Source organism: Rhincodon typus, chromosome 30, assembly GCF_021869965.1.
Source record: "Rhincodon typus isolate 14 chromosome 30, sRhiTyp1.1, whole genome shotgun sequence".
NCBI lineage: Eukaryota > Metazoa > Chordata > Chondrichthyes > Orectolobiformes > Rhincodontidae > Rhincodon > Rhincodon typus.
In genome coordinates this window covers 35597484-35621564 of record NC_063361.1, presented here as the reverse complement: position 1 = coordinate 35621564, position 24081 = coordinate 35597484, and the positions used below count along the sequence as shown (strand labels likewise).

Sequence of the window (24081 nt, the reverse complement as noted above, 5' to 3'; positions counted from 1 at the left end):
CCTAAATTAGTGAACCCTAAGTTCAAATCCTTCCTGTTCCAGAGGTTAACACCTCTGACCAGGTTGATTATAATATGTATCTTCCACTCTGTCAAAATTCAAGCTCAACCATAACCCTGCTGCCCGGACCTCGCTCGCCTACGTTGTTGCTTGGTCCAGCAACACTTAGATTTTGAAATCCTTATTTTTAAATCTTCCAGTGACCTTTCCCCTTCTCTATTTCTCTAATTTCCCCCAGCTCTGAGATCTCTAGGCACCTCAAATTCTTTCCTTTTGAGCACCCCTGATTTTCATCACTCTACAGTTGGAACCTATGTTTTCAGCTGTAACCACCACTTCTGAAATTTCCTCCCTAAACCTCTCCACCTCTGTTGCCTCCTTTAAGATCCTTCTGAAAAGCTATATGTTTGGCTGAGCTTTTAGTCACTTGTATCAATATTTCCTTGCGGAGTTTGGTGTCACATTGTGCCTGATTGATGCTCCTGTGAAGTACCTTGGATTGTTTTACCATGTTAAATCCGTTAAACTTGCAACTTTTGTTAGATTCCCCATTTTAAAGTTGCATCAACATTAAGTGATTATGAAACATGCTGGTCTGGTCAGCTCAAGGGCATGGGCCCTGATACTGAAATGAATTGTGAATGTTACTATCTGGGCAAACATTTATTACATAACCTAACTGCTCTTGAGATGGTGATGCTGAGCTGCTTTCTTGAATTGCTGAAGTTGATCTGGCCTTTTTAAATCCAACTTGGAAGGAGGCACTAAGTTAGCCCAGTATTGTCAAACAAAAGACACCCTTGTTCTTGGCTACTTCAATTTTCTGCCCAAAGGCAAGTTTCATTCACAAAACTCTGATCTCCACCATGGTTCCGAAAGGGTCCTGAATTCAGCTCGGTCAGAAGGGGGTTCGAATCCAATGCTATTGGCAGATATCTGACCCGTACCGACTGCTTGGTCAGCTGAAGCAGCCAACCAAACAATGTGAGTCAACTTTGTAATGGCAGGGGTGGGTGAGATCTTCTGAAATGATGATTGCTGGTGTTTTCTGGTGTAAATCCATGTCACTCTTACTTGTTGGCCAAATGTAGATCTTACTTTCAGCAAGGGGATCACTAAGGATGTCACTGTAAATGAACGGCCAACTTCTATTTCTTATGTTCTTATTTTTACCAAACTGAACGCTAGTTTTGGATTCTGTGTGTATGAATGCTGACGGTCAATCTCAACCTGGTGACAGTCAATTATTAAGGCAGCCAATAGAGAAAATCTGATTTGAACAGAAGTCCCAGGGTTGAAAGGTAGTATTCTAATTTCAATAATTCATTTCTCATAGCTAGAGTCACAGAATTGTACAGCACAGAAACAGACCATCCGGTCCAACTGGACCATGCCAACCAGATATCTTATATAAATCTAGTCCCATTTGGCCATATCCATCTAAATCCATCCTGTTCATATACACATCCAGATGCCTTTTAAATATGAAATTATACCAGTTCCACCACTTCCTCTAGCAGCTCATTCCACACACGCACCACCCTCTGTGTGAAAAAGTTGCCCCTTAGGTCCCTTTTAAATCTTTTCCCTCTCACCTTAAACCTGTGTCCTCTAGTTTTGGTCTTCCCCACCCTGGGGAAAAGACCTCGGCTACTTACTCAATCCATGCCCCTCATGATTTTATAAACCTGCATAAGGTCACCCCCTCAGCCTCCGACACTTCAGGGGAAAATAGTCCCAGCCTATTCAGCCTCCCCCTATAGCTCAGACCCTCCGACCCTGACATCCTTGTAAATCTTTTCTGAACCCTTTCAAGTTTCACAACATCCTTCCTATAGCAAGGAGACCAGATTTGCATGCAGTTTTCCAATAGTGGCCTAACCAATGTTGTGTACAGCCACAACATGCCCTCCCAACTCCTCTACTCAATTCACTGACCAATAAAGGCAAGCATACCAAATGCAGACTTCACTGTCCAATCTAACTTCGACTCCACTTTCAACGAACTACAAACCTGCACGCCAAGGTCTCTTTGTTCATCAACACTCCCCAGGACCTAACTATTAAGTGTATAAGTCTTGCCCTAATTTGCCTTTACAAAATGCGGCACCTCACATTTATCTAAAATAAACTCCATCTACCACTCCTCGGCCCATTGGTCCATCTGATCAAGATTCCGTGTACTCTGAGATAACCTTGGCCATCCATTCCACCTCCAATTTGGTGTCATCTGCAAACTTACTAACCATACCTCCTGTGTTCACATCCAAATCATTTATATAAAATGACAAAAAGCAGTGGACCCAGCACGAATTCTTGTGGCACACCGCTGGTCACAGGCCTCCAGTCTGAAAAGTAACTGTCCACCGCCACCCTCCCATCATATGAAATAATTCACATTTTGGTGCAACGCAGCGCCTTAGACTCCAGTCATATTCAGTTTTCCTTTGAAGTGCTAATACCCTTGCGTGATTATGACAGTAGCTGTTTGATTACGCTGAGGCTGGGGTTGAGGTGGGGCAAGGCACATCACAAATGAGCTCTTGTCCATACATGCCCCACCTAACATTCATACAAACATATGAATCTGGAGCAGAAGTAGGCCATTCAACTCTTCAAGTTTGCTGTGCCATTCGGTTAAATTGTGGCTGATCAATTTATGTTCCAAATTCCATGTAGAGTCATAGAGTTATACAGCATGGAAACAGACCCTTCAATCCAATTCATCTGCGCTGATCAGATATCCTAAACTGATCTAGTCCCATTTGCCAGCATTTGGCTCATATCCCTGTAAACCCTTTCTATTCATGTGCTCAACTAGATTCGTTTTAAGTGTAATTGTACCAGCCTCCACCACCTCCTCTGGCAGCTCATTCCACACACACACCACCCTTTGTATGAAAAAGTTGCTCCATAGGTCCTTTTTAATTCTTTCACCCCTGTCATCTGCCCCCAATAACTTTGATTTCCCCTGCCTAATAAGAACCTATCACCTCCACTTTAAAAATTTTCAACAATCCTGCTTCCCCCACCTCCTGGAGCTGAATTCCACTTTATGTTCCATCTGTCAACTTTCTGTCCACTCACCTAATCTATGGTATCGATCTCCATCCTTGATACATCAGCTTCACAAAAAAAATCTCCTACATTTCTTTGTGTTACCTGCAAACTTAGCCACTGTGCCTTGAATCCCTTCATCTGTGTCGGTGATATAAATTATAAAATGTGAAGTGTCCAGCACAGACCCCTGCAGGTCCCTACTTGTGACATGCTGCCAAACTGAAACAGATCTATTTATGCATACTCTTCATTTTTTGCCAGTTAGCCAACCATCTATCCGTGCAAATATGTTACTCCCTACACCATGATATCCTTTTATGTGGAACCTTGTTAAATGCCTTCTGGAAATCAAAGTACAATATATCAATGTACACCTCTTTATCCACAACTCATATGACACCTTCAAAGAACCCCAATAAGTAGATTAAATACAATTTCCTTTTCACAAAACCATGCTAACTCTTTCAAGTTATCTTGAATTTTTCCTAGTGCCCAGTTATAACGTCTTTAATGATCAATTCTAAAACTTTTCCACAACAGATGTCAAATAACTAGTCCAAAGTATCCTGTTTATGCCCCCCCGCCTTCTTAGAGTCATACAGTACAGAAACAGACCCTTTGGTCCGACCATGTTCCCAAACTGAGCCAGTCCCACCTGCCAACCCTTGGCCCATATCCCTCCAAACCTTTCCTACTCATGAACTTATCCAAATGTGGGGTTATATTTACTACTCCCCAGTCTAATGGAACCTTCCAGAATTTAATGGAGTTTGGAAAATTAACACCAACTCATCTGTTATGTCATTAGTCACCTCCTTTGAGTCCCTAAGATGACATCCACCTGGATCTGGAGACTTATCAACCTGCAACTCCACCAGTTTTGCTCAATACATTCTCCCTAAAGATTATGATTTCACGAAGTTCGTCTCTTCCTTCAACCACCTGATTTATAGTTATTACTGGGATTTTTTTTGTATCCTCTTTAGTGAAGACAGAATCAAAATATTTATTCATTACATCGACCATTTCTTTATTATCCATAATTAACTCTCTATTCTTGCCCTATAGAGGACCAACACTCACTTCATTTTTTTCAGGTGCCAGTAGAAACTGCCCGTTTTTATATTTCTAGCTTTCTCTTATGCTTTAGTTTGTCCTGATTAACTGTATCATCATTCTCTGCTGTTCTTTGTATTCTGACTAATCATCTGACCTGCCAGTCTCCTTTGTGCAATTATATGCTTTTTCCCTATGTTTGATACTCTCCTTAATTGGCTTACTTAACAGTGGAAGGTGGATCCTCCCCCTGAACTTTATCCTTATAGTAAGAATATAATTTTTTTTAAGTATTCTGAAATATTTCTTTAACCTGAGATCAGCCATCTCAGACTGCACAGAAAACCTGGGACTTTCCGCCTTACTTTTGTCTTTACTGGGCACATTTCTGATAAATAGCAAGTTTTTAGTTGGTAAATAGTCCTCAAATCTATGACTGTCTGTATTCTATACAGTTTAGAGGTTTGCGGAAATAGTTTTCCTGTGGCCTGGTCCCTGTGAGGAAGGAGTTAATCTTTCAGCACTATCAGTGTTTCTGCACCTGAAGCTATCAGGTGATGCTGACGGTTGAAAAAAACAGGCTCAAGCGTGCAGATGCAATGTGAACAGCCATATGTTTTCGCAGTTTGAACAAAAATATCTTGAAAATGGTAAACTAATAGTTTCATTTTTTTGACCTGTTTACATAGTGAATGTTAATGTAAAGGGAGCTGTTTGGGAGAAGTTGCTGAAGGAGCTGGACTACAAAAGAGGCCCACCCACTGGCTTGCAACTGAAAGCCATGCTCACAGGAAGTGCAGGTTGGAAAATCAATGTTACTGTGTATGTCTGACCCACCAATCTTGCTTGAATGGTTTTTATGCTGGGAGCATAGTTCTGAGAATTGATGTAATTACATTGTTGCCCCATCTTTAACCTGTCATCCCTACAACATGGTTTAGCTGCCGGGAGTGAGGAAAGGATTTACGGAGTCCTGCTGTATATCTAATCTACAGTCTTTTGAGCAGGGCTTGCTCAATGGGAGGATGTGATTGCGGAATTAACTGCGCAATGTTAATCCAGGCTGCTTTGCTAATTTTGCCCTATCAGCTAGCAAACCCGTACTCTGCTTTAATAGTGTAACCCCCTTTCTGATTTCCAACATTGATGCTATAGATTCGCTGTTTGAAAGGCAGTAATTGTCTGCATAATTGCAAACATGGAATTGTGCCAACTTTTATCCCAAGAACCTCCCTTAGACTAAAGTCTCTCTGACAAGCCTTAGGCTTCGAAAACACACAAACTTGGTGTCACTAATTAGTACAGTATTTCATGATTTATGACTAACAGACAGTAATGTGCATTTGAGTCCAAGGTCAGATCAGCAAGATTGAATGGAAGGTAGAGCAGACTTGAGAGGCTATATGTCTGTTCCAATTTGAAGGGATTGGATGGAGATTCTCAAAATTATAAAGGGAGTGGACAGGGTAGACAGGAAAAAACTGTTTGTGTTCATGGAAGGATCAAGAAACAGAGTGCTGATCTAAAAGGGGATAAACCTTGTTTTATGCAGTCAGTGTTTAGGACCTGGAATGTACTTTCTGTGAATATGCTGAAGGCAGATTCAATCCTGGAATTCAAAATAGAATTGGGTAATTATATGTTGAGGAGAACAAAAGAGTTACCAGCCTATAGAGTAAAGGTAGGAAAGTGGTATGTGGTAAGTTGTTCTTGCAGACAGCTGGAGCGGACATAGTGGGCTAAATGGCCTCCTTCTATAGTGTAACCATTCTAAAATTCAATGCAGCATGGTTTGATGTGTGATATCTCTACTACTTCTCCTTGTTTTACCCTTGCAGACATCCTGTACTATACATTGTGGACCTTCAATCTATTTCTTTTTTAGATTGGTAAAACTGGTAAATTTAGCAATTAGAATTTGAAGTAAACCTGTGAAAGATTAAAGAACAGGATAATTTTCATTTCCACTGTCCCTTGACTTTGGATTTTTTTCCAAACCATTCTCACCATTCTTATTGAAGTACCTGGTAACTGTGTCTCTCCCTATCCCTGTATATCTGACACTCCCACTGTGGCTCAGTTGGTAATGCTGTCACCTCTGAGTCAAAAAGTCATGGGTTCAGTAAAAAGTGTAGTCTAGAAATGCAAATGCAGTACTAAAGAGGTGCTTCACTGTCAGAGTTGCCATTTTCTTGGCTGAGGAAACAAACTGAGGACTCGCCTGTCCTCGCAGATGGACCTGAGTCCTGAATTGACTGTAAAGTGCTTTGCTGCACCCTGGAAAGCACTATTTAAATCAATTATTTGAGTTAACATGTAACTCTTATCAGGTCTTGGTGTCTGTTGATATAGATTTGTTACTGCACTATATTTGGATTCTCTAATTGTCATTGGACGCTGATCAGTAAAAGCTCTGTTTGGGCTGTCCTTCCAAATATAACAAACTTTGCCTGTGCCCACCACTTCAGCTGTTTAGATTGCTCCTAGTAGCTGTGCAGGAAGATTATTTCAAGGCATAGGCTTGTATTTTTCCTGTTTGCTGATCTGTAATATTCTCCCAATCTCCGCTGATGTTGTTGGCTCTTGCTGAGATATAATTACATGGGTATCATCCATCTTTTGGTAACTTGACCAAGTGTTCATTCAGTATAAAGCTGGACTATGAGTGTTGACAAGCCTTGGAAGATTTCACAACTGGAAGATTTCCAATCCAGTCCTCCCAGGGGCTGGATTCTGACTGTATGATAATGTGAAATGGCTATTGCTGAATTATTTCTTGTTTATCATTTGCCTGGATGTAAATGTAAAATGGGCTGTAAACAAGTTAGAGAACAACTTGCATTTATATAGCACCTTTTTAATGAGGTCAAACATCCCAAGATGCTTCACAGGAGTGTTATATTAAAAAAAATGATTGCAAGCCACTCAAGGCAACGTTGGGAAAGGTGACTGAAAGTTTGGTCAAAGATAGAGGTTTATAAGTGGTGTAAAGGAAAAGAAATTTGAAGGAATTCCAGAGCTCAGGCCCAAACAGCTGAAGGTATTGGAAAGTTGAAGGAAATCGAAAGTCTGTAAGAGCCTGGAATCAGAGGATCACAGGACATGAAGAGCTTCTAGAGATCAAGAGGGGTGAGGTCATGACGGGATTTTCAAACAAAGATGTGAATTTTAAAATCAAGGCATTGTCAGGCAGTGTAGACTAATTCATTGTATTCAATTTCGTTATTTTAGAATGTCAACATCTACCTCCATAGTGTCCACGCACTTGCACTTTCCAGCTGTGATAGGAATAAAGGACGTAGGAACAGGAGTGGGCCATTCAGTCTGTTGAACCTGTACCAACTTTCAATATGTTCGTGGCTGATTGAACGCATCAATGCCTTTTACCCACCCATCACCATAACCCTGAATGCCACTAGTAATCAGAAATTTATCAGTCTGTACCTTAAATATACTCCAAAACTGAGCTTCCATAGACCTCTGTGGTAGACTATTCCAAAGGTTCACAACCCTCAGAGGCAACACATTTCTCCTCATCTTGAACATAAGTGACATCGACTTTATTTTTAAATTATGTCCCCTGGTTTTAGACTCTCCAACCAGGGCAAACATCTTAATTGCATTTACCCAGTCTATCCCTTTTACGTATTTTGGAAGTTTCAATGAGATCACCTCTCATTCTTTGAAGCTCTGGAGAATACAAGTTCAGTCTGCTCAAGCTCTCTTTGTAGGGCAGTTACACCATCCCTGGAACTAGTCTGATGAACGTTATTACACTCCCTCTATGGCAGTAATATCTTTCCTGAGATAAGGAGACCAAAACCGTCTGGTACTCCAGGTGTGGTCTAACCAAACTCCTATACAATTGAAGCAAAACTTCACTACTCCTGTATTCAAATCCTCTTCAATAAAGGCTAACATTCCATTGGCCTTCAGTGACTTATCAACAAGGACACTTAGATCCTTTTATACATCTGCACTTTCCAATCTCTTACCATTTAAAAAAATATTCTGCATGCTCTGTGTGGATTACCTCACATTTTTCCAGATTGTATTACATCTGCCATGTTCATGCCTGTTCGCTAAGCCTGTCCAAATCCTCCTGAAGTCCCTTTACATTTTTCTCCTAACACGAGTTCCCACTTAGCTTTGTATCATTCGTAAATTTAGAAATATCACGTTTGGTGCCCATCTTCAAATGATTGATGTATGTTGTGAAAAACTGGGGCCCAAGTTCTGACACTGGCAGTACCTCAGTAGTCACAGTATGCCACCATGAGAGTGACCTATTTATTCCTATTTTTTGTTTTTTGTCTGTTAGCCAATCATTAATCCATGTCAGTTCATTACCTCCCATGTGCTTTAATTTTTTTTTAACTGGTGTCCTGTGGGGTCATTATCAAAAGCCTTCTGAAAATCTAATTGAACCATGTCAATCGTCTTTATCAATTCTTTTAGGTGACGTCTTCAAAAGAAAACTCCAAATAAGTTCTTCAAACATGATTGCTTAGTCACAAATACATGTTGATCATTGTCAACCAGGTGTCTATTTATCCCATGCTTTGTAATAGATTTCAACATTTTCCCTACTACTGACACAATTCCCTGTTTTTTCCTGCACACTTTTCTTAAATAGTCAGATGATGTTTGCTACTTTCTAATCTACAGGAACCATTACAGAATCTATAGAATTTTGAAGGTGATTACCAGTGAATCAACCACCGTCTTTCTGTAGTCACCTTCTTCAGCAGTCTAGATGTGGACTGTCAGGTCCTGGAGATTTATCATCTTTTAGCCTCATTAATTTGCAGGACAATCTTCTTACTAATGCAAATTTCCTTCAACTCCTCATTCTCTCAAGCCATATGGATCTCTAGTTCTGGAAGATTTCTGGAATTTTCCTCAGTGAAAACAGACACAAAGTAAACATTTTGCTTCTCTGCCAATTTCCTATGCCTCAGTACAAATTCTCCTCACTTGACCTGTAACGGACCCATATTCGTTTAAGTTAAATGTTTCCTTTTTAAGAACATATAGAGGTTTACAGTCTGCTTTTGTTTTTTGCTAGATTAGATTCATATTCTGTTTTCCATTTCCTTATCAATTTCTCAGTCTTCCTTTGTATTCTGTGTGCCTCCCAATCCTCAGAGTTATTGTTATTTCTGACAACTTTATGTGCCTTACCTTTTTAATCTTCTACAATCCTGAACTTCTTTTGTTGCCTATGGTTTACTGATTTTTTTTTCAGTTTTTGCACCTTAAAGAATATGTAGTTGTTGTATGTCATGTCCTATAAAACTATCCATTGCCAATTTTCCCAATTTTCTGCTTTCTAAAATCTATTTTCCTAATCACCTCAGCCAATTTGTGCATTGTGCCTTCATAATTTCCTTTATTCAAATTATACACCCTTGCTTCAGAATCAATTACTTCACTTTCAGACATAGAATTTTACATTATCATATTGTGGTCATTCATACCTGCAGGTTCTGTTACATCAAAATAATTAGTTAGCTCTTTTTCATTACATAATACTAGATCTAAAATAGCATGACCTCTGGTTGGGTCCTCAATATACAGCTTTAGAAAACCATCTCTAAGACACTGTCTATAAATTTGTCTTCTACAGCTTTAGTGCTCAATTGGTTTACCCAGTCGACATGCAGATTGAAGTTACCCATTGTGACTATGTTACCCATGCTCCATGCTTCCCTCATCTCCTGATTTCCTCATACCACTACAATTTGATGGCCTATAAATAGCTCCACCTAACGTCTAATGCCCCTTGCTGTTTCGTTGTTCGACCCAAACAGATTCCATACATTGTTCTTCTGATCTGAGATCCTCTTTTACTGATGTACTGATCCTATCTATTATTATCATTGTAGCACCATCTCCTTTTCCTTTTATCTGGCTTTCCTAAACTTTGAATATTCTTGACTCTTCAGTTCCTGGTCCTGGTCACCATGCAGTCATGTTCCTGCAATGGCAATTAGAACATATCCATTTATCTCTATTTGTGTCTTTAGATCCTCTACTTGTTGCAAATGCTATATATATTCAGATAGAGTGCCCTTAACTTTGATTTTTTTGACATCATTTCGTTTTCAAAGCATATTCAATGCTCAGCTATGTTTTTCCTGTTTTCTAGTTACTCTAATATATATTACAACTTCCTGTTACCAACTTTACCTTCTTCCAATTTTGGTTATCGCTCAGATTTTTGGCCTTTTGACAGGTGAGTTTAAACCCACCCTAACCACAGTAGCATATCCCCTTGCAAAGGAATAGGTCTCAGTCCTGTTAAACGGGCAACACCACACTAGAGCAGCACAGAACTATGGACATAAGGAGATAAGGAGAAACTTCTTCAGCCAGAGAGTGGTGAATCTATGGAACTCACTGCCTCAGAAGGCTGTGGAGGCCAGGTCACTGAGTATATTTAAGACGGAGATAGATTGGTTCTTGATTGTCAAGGGGATCAAAGGTTACGGGGACAAAGCAGGAGAGTTTGTACAGGTCCCACCTGCTCCAGAATCTGTCCCTGTTCTTCAAAAATCTGATCTTATCCCTCTTACAGCAGTTCTCCAGGCATGTATTCTATCAATCAATCCCCCTGTACTTATGCTCACAGCATGTGACACTGGGAGTAATCCTGAGATTACTGCTCTTGAGGTCCTGCTTTTTAATTTGTTTCCTAACTCGGGTCCTAACCCTCTTCCTACCTATGCCATTGGTACCAATGTGGACCACGATTTCTGGCTGATTCCCGCTTTCCTAGAAGGATGTCGTGCGGCTGCACCATGACCATAAGACATGGGAGTAGAAATTAGGCCATTCAGCCTATCGAGCCTGCTCTGCCATTCCATTATGGCTGATAAGTTTCTCAACCCCATTCTCCTTATCTCCGATCTAAAAGGTCTTCCCTTTACTGTAAGGCTGTGCCCTTGGGTCCTAGTCTCTCCTACCAATGGTAACATCTTCCCAACATCCACTCTGTCCAGACCATTCAGTATTCTGTAAGTTTCAATTAGGTAACATCATCAGTGCAGCCTCCGATGAAGCACTGTTGTGTTTTCCCACCTGTCATTTAAACTCTGGTGTCCATAGTTCTGTGCTGCTCTAGTGTGGTGTTGCCCGTTTAAATTACTACGCCAAAAAAAAGAAGAATACCTCTTCCAAGTATTCAAGAACAGTGGATACCCGAAAAACTGGGTCAGAAGATGCCTATCACACACCTGACACCAGGAAGATACAGCACGTCCCAACACACTCACCACGCTACCTTACATCGGGAACACATCTGAACTGACCGCAAGACTCCTACGACCACTGGGCATCAGAGTCGCACACAAACCCACATCAATCCTATGCCAACTGCTCGCCCGGATCAAAGACCTATTACCCACTATGGACAGGACCAATGTCATATACAAGATGTGTGTCATATACAAGATTCCTCGCAGAGACTGCGACAAACATTACATTGGACAAACAGGAAGGAAATTAACCACAAGGGTACACAAACATCAACTGGCAACAAAAAGACATGACCATTACTCACTCATCTCTATCCACATGGATAACGAGAACCACCAATTTGACTAGGACAACACCAAGATCCTGGGACAAGCAACGCAGAGACAAGCACGGGAATTCCTAGAAGCCTGGTACTCCACAAAGAAAGTAATCAACAAACACATAGAGATCGACCCCATGTACACTCCATTACGAAGGAAAACCAGAAGTGAGGTAATCCAACTCAGCGGACACCAGAATTTAAATGACAGGTGGGAAAACACAACAGCGCTTCATTGGAGGCTGCACTGATGTTGCCCGGCAGGGTAACAACACGTCTGTGGAAAAACGAACCAGCTTGACGAGCCAACCAACCACAAGCTCAATAAAATTGAAGGACTCTTGCATGACCTATATGGTTTTCTTTAACTATCTCGTAGTCATCCTGTCCCTCTCTGCCTATATGCTCCTAATCTGTGGTGTGCCCACCTCTCCTATATGTGCTATCCATGTAGTCTTCTAACTGCCTCTATCATATAGTTACCTGTTTAACTAAGCTGTTTTAGCTTCCTTAAAGGCTATTGGTTCTTGTTCTGATTCTGATTTTTACTCCATAATTAAACTTGCAAAAGAGTTTCCAATTGAATTCCCACTTTGATCCGAATTCCCTGATACTCAGTGTATCTCAGTCTCATTCCAACGAAGGCTGCCTCACTCTGTACAATTTACTCTGTACACTGGATAATGTCCTGGATGCTACCTTGTTCACCCATACCCCAGCAGTAGTCTCAGTAGTGCTGAGACCAATTGTAGCATGTTTACAGTTGCCCTAATTGAAAAATATAGTGGGCCAGAGGTCAGTTCTGAGTGTGGTGTTTAAGCCTTTGCCATCCGTTATGTATGGGAAGCAGGCTTATACTTTATCAAGCTGTTGTGCATGTCCACACCCAGACTGTAGTGAGGAAGTTTCAGTGAGGAAATCTGAACTTTTGTGCTGTTTCTCTGCAGGGCTTTTACTTGCCATTGCCTGTCAGTGCCACTTGGATGAGGAAGTGAGGAAAGAGCTCAGTTGCAGCAACTCTGGGTAGTAACCCAGTCGGTGCAATATCAACTTCAAGCAAGTAGTTGGCTAAACATTAAATTGGAGGCCTGCAGGTGAGATATATTAGCTGCTTCTCCACCTAAGTCACAATTACTCACTGGTGTTGCAAAAGTATGACTATTATTAGTTGAATGAATGATACTGACATGTCTACTTTTGCATTTTTATACTTGTCAACAGCAAGAGTTTTCACGACAATGATAGTGGGGCTTAACGGGTTAAATTATGATGACGGGTTGCATAAACTTGGCTTTTATTCTCTTGAGCAGAAGATTGACAGGTGATCTGATTGAGGTATTGCAAGGAGGAGAAATATAGAATTAGGGATGTTTTGCTGTAGTAGTTTGGGATGTGGGTTGTCATAGCTGAATGCTGTGTATAATTTTGGTCTCCTTATTTAAGAAAGGATATAACTGAATTAGAAGCAGTTCAGAGAGGGTCCATTTGCCTGGGGTGGTTGTTTTATGAGGAAGGATTGGACAGGGTTGGCATGTATCCATTTAGAAGAATGGAGGATTCGTACTGAGACATAAGATCTTAGAGGACTTGACAGGGGAATGCTGAAATGATCTTTCTATCTTTCTGGAAGAGACTAGAACTAGGGCATACAGTTTTACAATAAGGGGTCTTCCACTCAGACAGATGAGAAGAATTTTTTTCTGAGGGTTGAGAGTCTTTGGCAGAATGTGATGGAGACAAAGTGATTGAATATTTTAAAGCAGAATCAGGATAGCCTCTTGACTAACAAGGGAGTCAATGATTAGGCAGGAGCGTGAAGTAGATGCCACGGTCAGATCAAAATCTTATTGAATGGCAGAGTAGGCTCGGGTCTGAATGGTCTACACCTGCCCTTAATTCATTTATTTTTATTTGCAATATTAAAAACATTGATAGGGTAGATGCAGACAAATCATTTCTTCTGGTGGAGAAAATAACAGCTAATGTTTGAATTAAAATTGCCTAATAAAACGTTTAGTAGCAAACTCAAGCACTTTTTCCACACAAAAATAATTGGAAGCCTGGAACACCCTCTAAAAGACCGTGTACAATGGTGTCAGGTGGGATACATCAGTTGGAGCTTTTCAATATTGCATTTAATGGGTTTTGATGAAGGAAGGAATATGGAGCAGTGGTGGGAAATGGAGTTAAGCTACAGATCAATCACGCTCTAATTGAATGTCAGGGTATATTCAAGGATCTGACTGGCCTCCTTCTGTTCTATAAACTGAAGAAAGCTTTCAAAATTGTTTTATTTTTCTTTTATTCCTATCTGGGGGTCTGGACTTTTGATTACAAAATAGACTCCATGGACTTGGCAGATGATCAGTGTCTCGTCTAGCTCAGGCAATCTAAGGATGTAGGCCTAAACGGTAAATATCAGCAGGACATTATCCACACAAGTGATGCAGCAGTGTCACACCTCTGCCCAATCTATTTCTCAGCAAACAAAGAAACTAAAGAACTGCAGATACTGGAAATCAGAAACAGAAACTGCTGGAAAAGCTCAGCAGGTCTGGCAGCATTTGAGGAGGGAAAGCAGAATTAATGTTTTGGGTCCAGTTCTGAAGAAGTGCCACTGGGCCCAACATGTTAACTCTGCTCTGTCTGCACAGATGCTGCCAGACCTGCTGAGTTTTCCCATTCCTTAGTACTCCATATGTCGGTATCCTCTCCTGCCCAACTCAAAGCTTCAGGATCAGAAACCCCAAAGGAATTCACAAAAGTCCCTTCCCTTAGCCAAGGAAGTTGAAACTAATCGAGGCTGCTTTAACTGCTTCCTGGGCTGAGAGCTAACTAACTAAACTTGTTCTCTATTTGACTAAAATATCCCATATCTGAGATAAATTGGTGAATGCTGTCAGACTTTGCAATGGGAGTTGGAGGTTTGCAAAGATGGTTTCAGGAGAGGCTCCTTTCAATTGAATTTGCTTTAAATGCTGTGTTTCGTTAAGCATGATACATTGTTCTGAAATGATCGAGTACACCGAAAGATTGTAGCATCAATGTGAAAATCATCTCAATTTAATTTTTAAGTTTTGCTCTGACAGATGTTACGCCGATTCTTCAACTGAAAACAAAATGATGAAAGACCAAGAAGAGGAGGTAAGAATTGCTTCCTGAAATTTTCGCCACTTTAAAGGTTTTGGTGAATGCTAGCACCTGTCCTCCAGCATCCCATCTGAGTCGTTACTTCTTCATTAGTGAGCTCAGATCATGAGAATCAGCAACCTGTGAATAAAACAGTGCCGATCAGGAACAGAGTGGAGCTGTTCCTTTGAAAAAGGCAAGGTTGAGGGATAACCACCTAGAGACCTTTTAGGATTGATACAAAAGCTGCAGCAACAATGTCTTATTCTGTGGGTAGGTCTAAAATTAGGGATCCTGACTATAAGATAGCAATTAAGAAAATCCAATAATCAGGGAAAAAAGACTCTTCAACCCAACTCATCCATGCCAACCAGATTTCCTAAACCGAGCTGGTCCTAGTTGCCTGCTTTTGGCCCATATCCCTTTCAACCTCTCCTATCACTGTACTTGTCCAAATATCTTTTTAAATGTTGTAATTGTGCTCAACTCTACCACTTTCTCTGGCAGCTCATTTCATATATGCAGCACCCTCTCTGTGAAAAAGTTGCCCCTCGGGTCCTTTTAAATCTTTCCCTTTTCATCTTAAACCTATGCCGTCTAGTTTTGGACTCCCCTATCCTGGGGAAAAGACGTTGGCGATTCACCTTATATATGCCCCTTATGATTTTATAAACCTCCATAAGGTCATCCCTCAGCCTCCCACATTCCAGGGGAAAAGGTCCCAGTCTTGGTAATATCCTTGTAAATCTTTTTTGCACCCTTTCCCGTTTAATAACATCCTTCCTATAACATTGGCAATCAGAATTGTATGCAATACTCCAAATGTGGCCTTAGCAATGTCTTGTACAACCGTAACATGACATCCCAACGCCTGTACTCAGTGCTCTGACCAATGATGTCATCTGTAAATTTACTAACCATGTCTCCTATATTCTCGTCTGAATCGTTTATATAAATTTAGGGTCAACTGCTGTTCGTTATTGATCTTTGCAGAACACCATTGGTCACAGGCCTCCAGCATGCAACAACAAACTTGTACCATTGCCCTCTGTCTCCTACTGACCAGCCAACTTTGGATCCAATTGGCTAGCTCTCCCTGGATCTCGTTTGATCTAACCTAGCTAACCAGTCTACCATGCGGAATCTCATCTAAGACCTTGTTAAAGTCCATGTGGACAATGTCTGCCACTCTGTCTTCATCTATCTTCTTGGTCACTTCTTCAAAAAACTTGATCAAGTTAGTGAGACACGATTTCCCATGCACAAAGCCATGCTGACTATCTGTAATCAATCCTTGCATCTCCAAATGCATGTAGATCCTGTCTGTCAGAATCTCCTCCAATAACTTACCCACCACTGACATCAGACTCACTGGTCTGTAGTTCCCTGGCTTTTCCTTGCAGCCTTCCTTAAATATGGCACAACTTTAACCACCCTCCAGTCTTCCGACACCTCACCAGTGGCTGTTGATGATACAGATATCTCTGCTAGGGGCTCGGCAATTTCTTCCCTAGCTTCACACAACATCCTGGAATACACTTGATCAAGTCCCGGGATTTATTTACCCTTATGCGTTTTAAGATCAACGGCACCTCCTCTTCTGTAATGCGGACTCACTTTACTTACTCTTTCCACTTTTGGATACTTGTAGAAAGTCTTATTGCCTGTTTTTACATTTCTAGCTAATTTTCTCTCCTGCTTTAGTTTATTTGTCCTGATTTAAACTTTTAGTTATTCTGTGCTATTCTTTGTATTCTTACCAGTCATCTGACCTGCCACTCACTTTTGTGCCATTATATCCTTTTTCCTCAAGTTTGATACGTTCCTTAACTTGTTTAAGTAACTCCGGATTCTGCGTCCTCCCCTTGGTAACTTTCTTTATAATAAGAACGTAATTATTCTGAAATGTCCCTTCTACATATCTATCATTGTTTCTCTGCTAATCTATCACCTAGACTAATATACCAGCTAATTTTAGCTAGCTTACTTTTCTTGCCCACCTAGGTGCCCTTTCTTTTGTTGAAACACTAGGTCATTCATTAATCCTGTCACATTACACAGTACCAAGTCTAGCATGGTCTCCTTTCTGGTAGCCCCCGAAAACGATGCTTGAAGAAACTGTTTCAAAAGCATTCTGTGAACTCCTCCTCCAAGCTATTATTAACCTGAATTTTCCAGTGTATATGTGGATTAAGTCACCATAATTATTGATTAGGTTTGTCTCAATTTCCGTAATCAGCTTTGAGTGATACGTTATTCAAGTGTTTGTTGCAATTTTAGAGTTGACTGGTTATGGCCAAGTTCTGCCTGTTGTTGGGAACTTCCATACCAGCCATGAAAATCAGGTAGTGTTCTACAAAGCCACTCAGTTTGTGACATGTTTCACATGTTATGTTTGGTAGGAATTCATCACTGTGCGAGTGCAGGATCCAAGAATCCAAGACCAGAATTCCTGGGCTGCTTATGTAGATTATAAAATATTTCTTTACGTAAGTATTATACAGTGCATGTAATTTACTTGGATGTGTTTTAATTTTTACATTTTTGGCATCATTATGTTATAGAAGGTGGCCATTCAACCCATACATTTATGCTGGCTTTTTATATTGAAATCAGTCAGACCAATGTGCCCATTTTATCCTTGTGTCGCTACACATTGATGTTCCTCATGTGCCCATTTTGAAATCATTCATTGTCCCTGCTTCCACAACCCTCACAGGCAGCAAGTTCCATGTCCTTAACATTCTCTCTATTAAAATCGTCTTCCTCTGTATCTCTTACCCAAAACCTTAAATCCATGTCTTTTGATCCATGTATCATCAGTTAATAGAAGCAGCTTTTTATTTTCTACCTTGCCCAAGCCTATCATAATCCTGTACACCTCTATCAAAGCTCTCCTCAATCTCCTTTAATTCAAGGGTAATAACTTCAACTTCTCCAACCTAACAAAAACCCCTCATCCCTGGAACTATTTTTGGTAAATCTCTTCTAAACTTTTCAAGTATCCTCACATCTTTTCTAAACTGGTCATCAGAAAGCAATACTGTATTCCTATTGTGGCCTAACCTAAGTTTTATAAAGGTTCAGCAGAAAATTGCATAGACAGGCGGTTGGGGTCACCTATTTAAGACAGCGATGAAGATACATCTTTTTCACTGAGGGCTGAGTCTTTGGAATTCCTGTCGTCAAAAGGTGGTGAGTGCAGCATCTTTAAATATTTTTTAAGGAAGAGGGAGATCTTGATTACCAAAGGGATGAAAAATTATGGAGGAACGTTAAGGTTAAATCAGATCAGCCATGATCTTATTGATTGGCAAAGCAGGCTACAAAGGCCAAATGGCCTACTCTAGTTAAAAGCCGAAAGTACTGCGGAATCTGTAAATCAGGAACAAAAACAGAAGTTGCTGGAAAAGCTCAGCAGGGTCTGAGGAAGGGTCACTGGACCCGAAACATTAACTCTGATTTTTTTTCTTCACAGATGCTGCCAGACCCTGCTGAGCTTTTCCAGCAACTTCTGTTTCTGACCTACTCGAGTTCTTTGTTTGTAGGTTCTTAAGAGGCTTGAGTGGTTGAATGGCCTTCTGTTACTTTACTGGAATCTTCTCATGCTGTCTCTAGCCTTGTGTCACTTTGGAATGTGTTCGCAGACTGGTCCAAGATCTCTGCCAAACTACAAGATGGTCACTAGGCACCAAACAAATGCAGCCCAGATATAGACACCTTTTTAGTTTTTCTTCTGTGGGGATCCCTTGGTGTCTCTTAGGACCAGCCAGCAGTGTTTTTCTTTTCCATTTCATGCGTGCTTGTGTGTGCACCTGTTAGCATTGCTACTGACCCTATTCTGATATCTTCATTTAAAGCACTCAGTAAAACAGGAACATTGTCTGTCATGACTCCATGACTCAACTTGTTTTTTTTTCCAGAAATTGGAGAGGTCAGTTGGGTGGCCCTTCCTCATAGGTTTGTTGTCGCTCAACTAATTCCAGACACCATGCACTCTCCACCCAGTCACTGTTTAAGAAGCCTCAACAGGGGTCAACAGCAGAATGAGCAATTCTCACCAGTCATGTGATTTCTAGCAAACCTAATTTTAAAAGAAAAGTTTCAATGTTCACAGTGACGCTTCAATTGCCTCTTTCAGACAACTACTCCAGGTGTTTCCCCAAAATTTGAAATACACTTTTCCATAATCCTCCAAAACATAAGACATCCAAGAGATATTAAATGTAGAGTATGCCCATGACAATGGCGGGAGAGACAAGATTGTTACTGTTTGTCAGCCAAAAACAACCAAAGTTAGCTGAAAGGCCTTTTGCTGTTTTGTTTCAGACAAATAGTAAGGCTTTTACAGTAAAGACTTCCTGTGTGCGGAGACGATATCGTGAATTTGTATGGCTGAGGCGTCAGCTCCAGAAGAATGCTGGATTGGTGTAAGTACCATTCCAAATACAACTACTACGCGCAATGCACAGAGCATTGGAATTACCCACCGTGAGCTAAACACACAACAGGGCACAATTCGCAAACAGAATCCCCTAAAAATGCATGGCTGTCTTGTGAGTAATCCTGGGATCATGCCTGCTGAGCATCACTGACTCTGCTGGTTCTTGAGCTGCCTTTGGAAGGACAACTTGCTTGACACCTCATGATGTCAACCAAGGCCCTGACAGGGCCATGGGATCCTTTACATCTGTTAATGTCTCATCGGAAAGGTAACACTTCTGATAGTGCAGTACTCCATGTATGTGTCAATTTGGAATTTACATTCAAGTCTCTGAAATGGAACTTGAATCTATCACAGTCTTAGTTTGGGTGCAAAACTGACCCAATCTACAGGTGAAAAATGACCAATTTTATTCACAGTTTGAATTTGCCAGGCAGAACCCTTGCATTGTTCTTGAAGACTTCCACAGACTTTGAAAGCCCTGTTGACATTGAATATGACAATTTGTTAGAAATGGGTAGTGGCCTAAATTAGAGCTACCATTCCTGTGCACTACTGTATTCCCCACAATCCCAGTCTTTCGTTCTGTTATGGACCAGACCAAACCCACTCAAAATATATTAAGAAGATAGCCTAGACCCTAACTTTTTCTTACTTTAAAGATCATGTAAAGTGTTGCATTCCAGATGCAATCCAATTAGTCAAACTACTTGACTTTAAGCAAAAAACACTTTGTATTTTAACTGTAGTGTGAAAATAGACAAAATAAAAATAAAAGAATTGGTTTAACTGTAACTCTATTGAATGTTTAACAAAATATATATATTAACTACTATTAATTGACTGTTCCTATATAGTAATATCCCATAAATGCACAATTGGCAAAGGCAAATTCAGTAAAATAGATTGTCTCATGCAATTCTAGCAACAGGAAGAGAACCCCAGCTTTTAGCTGTAACAGAGAGAGCAATAAGAGCATCCACATCGAGCTTCGAGACCCCAGCAACTGCAGAAAGCTAAAACTAAAAAATATCTTGATTCTATGGGAGCTTGACCCCACCCACTCAGGCTGCTTCCATTGTTCCAACATTTTTTTTAAAAAAGCCCCAAGGCCTCATAAGCTGTTTACTTTATTGGCTTTGAGCAGACCGCTGGGCACCTCTGTCTCAACCTTTCTTCATACAAAAAAAGGACAAAACACGCCTCTTAAAGCCATAGTATTGTCACACTTCTCATTCCTGGACCTAGTACTTTTACACTCCAGCCCTCCTGCTGTTACGTTTTTTCATTTTCAATTTCAAATATTCATCCTAATGTCACTTATTAGTGACTCGGCTCTCAGTCCATTCATTTAGCATTTGACTCTTTGGGAGGAACATTCTGATATTAATTAAAACCCGAAAGAACTGCAGATGCTGGAAATCAGAATCAAAAACAGAAATTGCTGGAAAAGCCCAGCAGGTATGGCAGCACCTGTGGAGAGAAATCTGAGTTAACGCTTCAGATCCAGTTCTGAGGAAGGGTCATTGGACCGGAATGTTTACTGTGCTTTCTCTCCTTGGATGCTGCCAGACCTGCTGAGCTTTTCCAGCAATTTCTGTTTTTGATTCTGATATTAATGTCTTAATTAATAAGTTTGCCCCACACTCTTTAGCTAAAATATAAAGAATCGTCTGTTGCTTTTGTTTTCACAGACCCCTCCCAGAGCTACCAGGCAAGAAACCATTTTTCCAAGTTAATGACATTGAAAGCATAGAGAGAAGACGACAAGGTTTGCAGCAGTTTCTGGAAAAGTAAGTGCAGTGAGACGATTTAATTACAATTGACTTGATCTGCGTTACAGAGGAGCTATTGTTGAGTGTTCATGTTTTGTTTATATTTCCAGCTCTCTATTTCTGTGGCAGGGTTTGATTCTCCACAGATTAATGCAGATTTCCAATTATGCTTCCTGTATGAACAGGCAGTGATAGGCTAGTGAACCACAGAGTGATTGGAGATCATTGCTGAGTCCAAACTTGTTTTCCACTCTTCCTCCCCATCATTCAAACGTGCACATCAGGGATTTGTGGATACTGATAACGTCTCTGTGTGTGGTCATTGCCGTTCTGGGTGAGAACTGCCAACTTTGCTTGGCTCAGGGATTGCCTGACATTTTATACAACAGATATTATTATTGTCAGAGAGGGAGAATTTATCCTTTCCTTTGTCTGCCCAACAGTTTTTCTCTCTCTCTCGCTCGCCTCACTGTCTCTGGGCTTCATGTCCACTGACCTTTTATTCCATTCCCCCCCACCTCCCAATCTTCAGCATATATATCAGCCTTTTCCTAGCTCCATTCAGTCCCTGTTCTCAAAACAGTAATTCAGATTTCTCTCCACAGAGGCTGCCAGACCTGTTAGTTTTTCCAGCAATTTCTGTTTGGGTTTCTGATTTCTGGCATCCACATTTCTTTTGTTTTTTTCGCTGATGGGAAAGGGTTTGGTGTAAAGACTGAAGACAGTGGCTTAAATCCAAATGTTTGAATCAGGACTAAAATGCTAGCGAATAAACTAAACTGAAAGTTAGTTTAAATGAGCATTCCCTGATCATGTTGGGTTAATGTGACATGAACATGCACTTAATACTTTATTTGGAGATTGAATTCCTGGAGTCCTGACCTACCATAAGGCTTTTGGCACTCACTCTGTCCCAAATCTCCAGGGAAGTCGCTATTAGCATGAATGGGGCCAATTTGGGGAGTTCCCTGGTTCTCTGCTCCACTGGGAACCAAGAGTATCGGCAGGCTTTTTCAGTGATAGCCACAGCCTTTGAAAAGATTGCTGACATGGAACACATTGCTTTATCAGAATTGCGTGCTGACTCAGATCTTCAGGACGAATTACCATTTCCCCACCATGCCCTAATCTCTCAACTCTTTTCTCTTTTCTCCCCTCATCATCATTCTCTTCCCACTTTGTTCAGGTCACAGCCTCCTGCTTGTGTTACGGTATTAAACAATCACCCCTGTAATTGCCCTATTTCAATACCAAGGAGCTGTGTGCTATTTGATCTGTATTATCTATTTTGATTTCAGTAATAATTACTAAAAAATAGTACTTTGAAGTTAAAGGGATGTGAATTGAGTTTTCAGTTGTTTTATTTGCTGTTTGGGGCACCATCTAGTGGCAGACTCTGGTAGCATGACCTGATGTTCATAACCACCGGCTCTGGGTCTAAGCTTTGGACTGAATCTTACCAGAAATCAGTAAGGGTCATTTTCGTCGAGATTCCTGGAGGGTTTCTCTCTGTGAGGTCTAGTGAGTTTTCTCATGCTATTGTCCCAAAATTGCCTCATTAATTCTATGCCACGTCTTGTGGTGCCCCTCCCATCCTGCACTAGCCCAACAATTTGTCTCCCCGTAGGTGAAAGAACTTGCCACTAGGCCATCCAGGGATTCCAGGCGCTGACACATATTTGAAAGGCCATTTTGCACCCGGACAAAAGTCTGGCAGTCTGGATATTCCCCACCCTGGTTGGCAAACACGGTGACTCAGTGGTCAGCACTGCTGCCTCACAGCGTCATGGACCCCAGTTTGATCCGACCCTTGGGCGACTCTCTGTGTGGAGTTTGCACATTCTCCCTGTTTCTATGTGGGTTTCCTCCGGATGCTCTGGTTTTCCTCCCAGAGACCAAAGATGTGCAGGTTAGATGGATTGACCATGGGAAATTGTCTGTCATGTCTAAGGATGAGCAGGCTAGGTGGGTTAGTCATGGGAAATGCAGGGCTACAGGGATAGGATTGGGGGGTGGGTCTGGGTGAGATGCTGTTCTGAGGGTTGGTGCAGACTCGATGGGCCAAATGGCCTCTTTCCACACTGTAGGGATTCTATAAAGAGGAAATTGCCTCATGCATTGTGGACAGAGTCTGTGAGCCTGGACGGGGTGGTCCTTTTCCTTCTGGACTGGCAGAGGAAACCACAATGCCAGACGCTGTCAGCCCGGTCAACCTATACCAGTGTGACCTCAACTTCTGGAGGAATGCCCGGCAGTTGCATATGAAGGTCTGTGATCTTTTCCACTTCACTATGTTCTCTACCATCTTGCACTCATTCCCTATTGCTATTACTTCACCCAACTCCTGCTGTACCATTCTCACTATCATGTGCAACATCTTCCCTCACTTGTTGTCACCCATCTCAGACCACTAACCCTGCATGACCTCTGTGCCTCCTCCTCGCTCAATCAGTATGCCTCACCATTGCCTCCACTCTGCACCAACTCTAACAGCTGTGCTAGCCACTTGCAAGAATGACCCCAAGATGAAGGGCTTGTCATATGAGCAGCGGTTGACGACTCTCGGTCTGCCCTCGATGGAGTTTAGAAGGATTGGGGAGGGCGGAAATCTCATTGAAGTGTTCAGAATACCGAGAAGCCTGGATAGAGTGGACGTGGAGAAGATGTTTCCACTAGTAGGTGAGACTAGGACCTGAGGGCACAGCTTCAGAGTGAACGGACGACCCTTTAGAACTGAGATGAGAAGCAATTTCTTTCGCCAGAGAGTGGTGAATCTGTGGAACTCTACTGCAGAAGGCTGTGGAGGTGAAGTCATTTAGTGTCTTTAAAATAGAAATAAATATGTTCTTGATTAGTAAGGGGTTAAGGGTTATGGAAAGAAAGTAGGAGAATTGGGTTGAAAAACGTATCAGCCATGATCAAGTGGTGGCACAGACCCAGTGGCTTATTTCCTCTCCTCTATCCTTTTAGTCTATGATCTTCATCTCACTCATCCCTCCCTTTGTCTCATTCAGAAAAATTTGCATGAACTGTTGGGA

At 41.3% G+C, this 24081-nt stretch overlaps 1 protein-coding gene across 5 annotated transcripts in view; it reads left to right on the top strand.

Moving 5' to 3' along the window:
* Positions 1-24081, top strand: part of LOC109913227 (sorting nexin-11-like) — a 114193-nt gene that overhangs the window by 340 nt on the left and 89772 nt on the right. The window contains exons 1-7 of one of the 5 annotated variants that reach the window (XM_048614610.1): positions 865-984; positions 4806-4916; positions 12643-12789; positions 14785-14839; positions 17227-17313; positions 19154-19254; positions 20963-21061. In XM_048614610.1, the coding sequence (XP_048470567.1) occupies positions 14816-14839; positions 17227-17313; positions 19154-19254; positions 20963-21061 (311 nt within the window). In that variant the 5' untranslated portion in view covers positions 865-984; positions 4806-4916; positions 12643-12789; positions 14785-14815. Of the gene's footprint in view, positions 1-863; positions 985-4675; positions 4767-4805; positions 4917-12642; positions 12790-14784; positions 14840-17226; positions 17314-19153; positions 19255-20962; positions 21062-24081 lie in introns of those variants that run through there. The other 4 variants (XM_048614609.1, XM_048614611.1, XM_048614612.1 and 1 more) reach the window with 4 other exon arrangements.